This window comes from Zeus faber (genome assembly GCF_960531495.2).
Source record: "Zeus faber genome assembly, chromosome: 12".
NCBI classification, from domain to species: Eukaryota; Metazoa; Chordata; class Actinopteri; order Zeiformes; family Zeidae; genus Zeus; species Zeus faber.
This window is the reverse complement of record NC_137196.1, coordinates 24,011,034-24,017,033: the sequence shown is the minus strand read 5'-3', so window position 1 is coordinate 24,017,033 and position 6,000 is coordinate 24,011,034. Positions and strand designations below refer to the sequence as shown.

Genomic DNA, 6,000 nt, shown 5'->3' with positions numbered 1-6,000 from the left:
CCTCCTACCCCTCCTGCTGCAGGAGGGGGAGTGGGCCAGGTGTGAAGCCAGGCCCTGCCAAACAAATGAAAGTGACAGTGGGGCGCAACCAAGCAGGGCTGGGCTGAACCAGGCTGAGATTACACATTTCGCACAAGCATTTTTATCCTAAACGCGCTTGAAATTATTTTCATCTCCAATGCAAGATTATTAACAAAACGTGTCCTTAGGCAGAGCAGAGCTGTAGGCATGCATGTGTGGCCATGGCATCACGGTTGAAGGTGAGGCGGATGGAATGCTGACTTCACACAATGATAAATAAAGCTAGTATTGTGCTCATTGGGTCATGGGCTGGATCTTGCTGGATTATTCTTCACTTCATTGGATTGCGGCTGCACCTCTGTTGCGGTAATCCCAGTCAGTTGCGTGAAATATGCTGCCATTATGACGCGGGAAAATCTCATCAAAACTGCATTAAGACCCGAGCGAGGGGAGGGAGAGCTTGTTGTGGCCGTTTTCGGGCTGAACCACGCTCCAGGGTTGTGAGTCCGCTGTCGAACGATAGAGTTGTGGCGTAGCATTCTGTGCAGTTACAACGAGCAAAATGTTACACTTCCCTCACCCTTTCTTCACAAATTCACTGGCTTTGCCATGAAAGCTATTTGCAATTTTTAACATTGTATAATTTCTCCTCCTTATGTTAAGGGTTTTTTATCACTGTGTATGTGTTCAATGATGGTTTGAAGTATTTAACTGAACAAAACTAACTAACTAACTAATCTTATGAAAAGAACAGGTTTAAAAAAACCCACCTTTAACGATTATATTCACGTGAAATTCAAATCACAATGTTTTCTCGACTGAAATGATGAAATTAAATATATAATGTAGAGTACAGACTAAAGGGGAAAGTGTCTGCAACTCTGGCTTGTGGATTCTACCAGCACACCAGGCCCATAGAGCCACTATTTATGTTCCTATTTATTTTAAACTCTTGTTTTTCTCCAATGTGAACTAGTTAACCATAATGTGTGATTTACATGAGGTGATTGGCAAATGAGTGACCGGTGAGATAGTAACAGTGGGATTCCCCGGATCGTAGGAGAAGATCAGCCTGTCGGAGGGCAGCACGGTGGACCTGAGGAAGCCCGGGGAGGAGAGGGACGACTTCTCCGAGCTGGCCGAGCAGAGCATGGAGCCGGACGAGTGCTTCCCTGAATGTGTGTATCAAGTTGAATATTTGCCCAATTCCCTCATGTGTGTCCAGTTGTGTATTAAATATACTGCTGTAATGCCTCTTTTATTTTTTTATTATTTATTTTTCAACCTGTGCTGTCAGCGTGCTGGGCATACAACACAGAGTATTTGTTTCATGGCATCTAGGACAGAGTTAGTCCTCAACTGGAGTTCAACTTCTCAACCTGCAATGCAACTCTTTATTCATTCTTTAATCATCAATAACTGGGGATGACAAGAGCACAGCTATTTATTACACACAACCACCACCAACCCCCCTTTTTGGAGAACCATCTTACCATGTTTTGGTCGATAAACAGCTAATTATCATTACTACTCTAAGAGGGGGAGAATCACCATGGGTGAGACAGATAAACATATTAACAAACAACAACATGAACATGGAAAAACATGAACATAGAAACATCAGACAACATCATGTATCAACAAAACACAATTAATGAAGTCCAGGAAAACTGTAACAGCAATTGGCCACGTGGCCTCTTCCTGTCATAGTTATGGCAGTAAATGAGGGAGAAAAGGAGAGGGACGTTACCAGGAGGGTGTTGGGGGTGTGTTCAAAGCAAGTGCTGGTGTGTGTGTGTGTGTGTGTGTGTGTGTGTGTGTGTGTGTGTGTGTGCGTGTGTGTGCCTCTGATGAGACCGCCTGTACCCTGTAATGCCTCTTAACTACTCAGAAAGTAAAGCATGTTTCTACTTTTTGAGTCTACTACCATCGTATTTTATTGTGCCATAAACCTGCAAAGGGACAACAGATGAAAATCGACCCTGATGGCTGAATCTGGCACTTTTTACATTTTACTTTCAATAATTATTGCTGTGTAACGTTCGTACTAAATGCAGCAGACTGCTGGCATAGTTTACATGCAATAACTGCCTGAAGTTTGTAACATGCTTTTACGTGCAATATTTTCAATGTTAAAGTATTTTTCACAAGACATCACATACTTAAGAATTAAGACCTTTTGAATTCCTGTGGTGGAAGTTCGGGTTGTCATCATCCCTTCCATTAATTCCCTCGTACCCTGTACCAGTGTGGTACAGGATTTATGACTGTTTTGCACAAGGTCTGAATTCCATCTCTTTTTTTCTGTGCTCTGCGTTTTTCACAGTCTGCGTGCGCCACTGTCACTGCTGCGAGCTGAACACCGCCCAGGGTCTGGGCCAGGTCTGGTGGAGGCTGAGGAAGACCTGCTACCAGATCGTGGAACACAGCTGGTTCGAGACCTTCATCATCTTCATGATCCTCCTCAGCAGCGGAGCTCTGGTACGAGTGGGGAGTAGCAGTGGACCGAAGACTTAGTCATATGAGTTTATCCATTTATTTGGGCAAACCTTTCGACAATAAAACATTTCATTGTTTTTTTTTTCGTATCCTATGTATCCTTTAAATGTGTCCTTGTATTGTCTACAAAGAAAAAGCTGCATATTAAGCTTGTAGTGAAAAGTAGGACTTCTCGAAAACCTGTTTTTTTTCCGCTCTTTTCTGCGCATCTGTCACTTGTCTGCGCGTCAGCCTCACGTTTCCTCCGCCCTCTTCTACGTCCGCTGTATCAGGCCTTCGAGGATATCTACATTGAGAAGAGGAAGGTCGTCAAGGTGGTGTTGGAGTATGCGGATAAGGTCTTCTCCTACATTTTCGTGCTGGAGATGTTTCTCAAGTGGATCGCCTACGGCTTCAAGAAGTATTTCACCAACTACTGGTGCTGGCTGGACTTCCTGATCGTGGATGTGAGTACGGCCCCGTCCCCCATGGCTCAAAGGGAAACGTTTACGAGGGGTCGCTCCTGTTTTCCGCTGTCCCAGGCTCCGCCTTGAGAGCGCTCTTTTTAAGGCAGCAAAAGTTGAGTCGGAGGGCGAACCTGTTTTAAAACGTTCGGAACGGATGGTGTAATTATCAACCCGTTGGTTTCCCGCTCCGAAGGGTTAAAACAACTGTGTTTAATCGATTAAAGCCTCAAGGGTTTTGAATACCTGTCCATAAGGGTGCGGAATAAGATTTTCTGGGTTCTTTGGTCCGGTGAGCAGCCAGTTCTGTTGTGTCTAGGGCAAGCATTAATGCAATAATTGTACGTGAATGCCTTGTACATTTTGGGTTACAAGGCCTTGTCGCACCAGCAGTACGCCTGTGCCGTAGAGGCGTGGCATTGGTACTTGCTTGTATCTATGGCGACAAATTTCGTACAAAGATTGTACAACTTTGGTGCCGATGCTCTACATTTTTCTCTCAGGCTGTTCACCTTACCTCCTTGAGTGTGCGCCGCTCTTTTATTTTTTCCTGCTTCTTGTTATTCACCTTCTCACTCTCCCTTAGTCTCTCTCAATCCCAACCACTCTCTCTCTCTCTCTCTCTCTCTCTCTCTCCTTCCCCTCTCCCTCTCCCCCCTTTTTTATTTGCGTAAGTCCGCCATTCCCGTCTGAACCGTATAATTATGGGGTTTCAATTAAACGGAATATCCTATAATCCACACTGTAATCAATCTGCCGAGCGGGGATTGCTTTGCCAAAGCGACATAAGCCGTAACGTAACCCACACCGTGCGCGTTCCATTACATCATTACATTGATAAGGACTTTGATGGTGAGCGACCTGGTGTGAGGTAGAAGGAACTTTGGGCTCAGAAGCCTCCCAGTTTCGAGTGTGCTCACCGGAGGGGGGTCTTTAGCTGTGGGGAGGGGGGATCGCAGCTGGGTGGTGTCCTGACTTCCTGTGATTTCACCCGCTGTTACACAGATCGCCACTGACCGCTCTATTGTTAGGGTAAGTTGTAGTTAGCGCGCGTCAGGTGAGTATGGGCACTAGGAACGGAAAGAACTGCATCCGCATCACAAGTGCTTTTGTGTTTCCTCACCCGTGAAGTGCCTTTTTGTTGCGATATCGAAAAGCCACCGCCTTGGGTTCGAAAGCAAACTCCTCGTCCCATTTCCTTTCCGGATAAAAGAAAAAAATCCCTCGTCTCCATTCGTGCCTCTTGAATGCGGGGCCGTGGCTTTTCATATCAAATACAAATGCACCCAGCCATGTATTGTAAGGTTTATCTACAGAAGATCTATCTATTCCTCCCGGTGCTTTCAGAAAATGATAAACGGGCGATCCTTCAACCCTTAAAATACAAAAAAATAAAAATGTATTAACGCATCGGCTCGCCCGAGGTGGAGATGTGGAACTCATGCTGTGAGTGTTACGTTTTCTGACTTTTTTTTTTGGAAACGCCGTTAGTCCTGTTGGTCCGTGCAGAGTGTGTTGACCGTCAGTTTTCTTTCCTTTGGTCCTTTTTTTCCACCTGTTGTCTTATTGGAGCCGGAGAAGAATGCCGCAGTCAGAACGTTTGATTTTGAGTATCTTCTTTAGATATAATGGACAAATCCATCTAAATAGACTTTTATAAAGAAATACAGATCTTAGGGACCCTGGTAGCCCTAAATTGTGTTAATGGCGTTCTTATTTGGATACAAATTGGAAAGCAAATTTGGCAAATACAAGATTTGTTAAGATTCTTTATAAAACCTCACTCTATTTGTTATATATACATATTCGATATGTATATATAGCTCTGTGTGTGTATGCATGTACACTGGTCGGACATAGATGCATACTTGTCTGTTTAGTCATCATCCGTCATTATTCCACGCAAAGTTTTTTCTCTGTGTCTCTCATTGCTCATTTCAGTCATTGCTTCCATCCAGGGGCCATTCGACAGCGGAAAGTCATTTTGTTTTGTTGTCTCTTTTTGGATGTAGAATAGAGTGGAAGTCTAAATTGAACTAAACAAACAAACGAGCAAAATATAAAATGACATAAAATCAAACAATCCTGTTCCCTAACTGTAGAATGTCCCAAAAATACACAGAAAAAAAAAACATGAATATGAACCACAAAATACTGTAAACTCTTCAGTACGGATCTCCGTCTACTTCCTATCGTTTATGATTTTCTCTCTCTGTAAAATGATTCTAACTGTGTAATAATATCCATATGTTGAATCTTGTCGTTTAAGAATTGAGAGCCGTGTATGATAAACACTTATTTAAAACAACATAAATGGGTGGTTTTTCTAAAGTGTACGAATCACAGATTTAATCCGTTACACAACGCCATTTCTGTACGTTGTTTTTGAGGTTTATTGGTGAATCGCAGTTGATCCACATATTCCATTAATCCAACACGATTGTCAGACTCTACTTTTCCATTTGATCCCTTTTAGGTGTCTCTGATAAGCCTGATAGCAAACTCACTGGGTTACTCCGATTTCGCTGCCATTAAGTCCCTCAGGACCCTGCGGGCTCTGAGACCTCTGAGAGCCCTGTCTAGATTCGAGGGCATGCGGGTGAGACATTTGGTTGTTGTTGTTTTTAACATTTTGTGTTGATGTCTTGTTCTCTCATTCTCATGGTTGCTTTATTTTATTTTTTTTTTCGAGTAGGTTTGGGTAATATTATTATTTATTCTGCAGATGGTTACACCTCATGTCACACTAGAGCTACAGCTCTTGAAAGAGAGCTCCCTCTCAGGAGTCCATTATTCACGTTTCACGATGAAAAAAGTATTCAGGATTCATGGCTGTATGTTTTTTTATTCCCATGTTGGGTATACAGCATATTAGCCAAGTTTTAAAGGAAATAGTACGAGGTCTCAAATGAAATATCAGGTATAATATTATTGAGGTTGTAGACACTTTCACCCACTTTTAACCACCCGGGGTGGTCAGGGAGTCGCTGTTTTCCCACATAAACACACGGACATAAACTCTGTGTTTTTGGGACTG

General features: G+C 43.2%; 1 protein-coding gene across 1 annotated transcript in view; it reads left to right on the top strand.

Annotated features, from left to right (window-relative positions):
* The window catches only part of LOC307238618 (sodium channel protein type 2 subunit alpha-like), a gene marked incomplete at its 5' end in the record, with an annotated part of 41,644 nt that overhangs the window by 30,456 nt on the left and 5,188 nt on the right, over window positions 1-6,000 (top strand). The window contains 5 exons of the mRNA XM_080011679.1: window positions 1,082-1,199; window positions 2,348-2,502; window positions 2,793-2,966; window positions 3,969-3,995; window positions 5,440-5,562. Of these exons, the coding sequence (XP_079867805.1) occupies window positions 1,082-1,199; window positions 2,348-2,502; window positions 2,793-2,966; window positions 3,969-3,995; window positions 5,440-5,562 (597 nt within the window). The remainder of the gene's footprint in view (window positions 1-1,081; window positions 1,200-2,347; window positions 2,503-2,792; window positions 2,967-3,968; window positions 3,996-5,439; window positions 5,563-6,000) is intronic.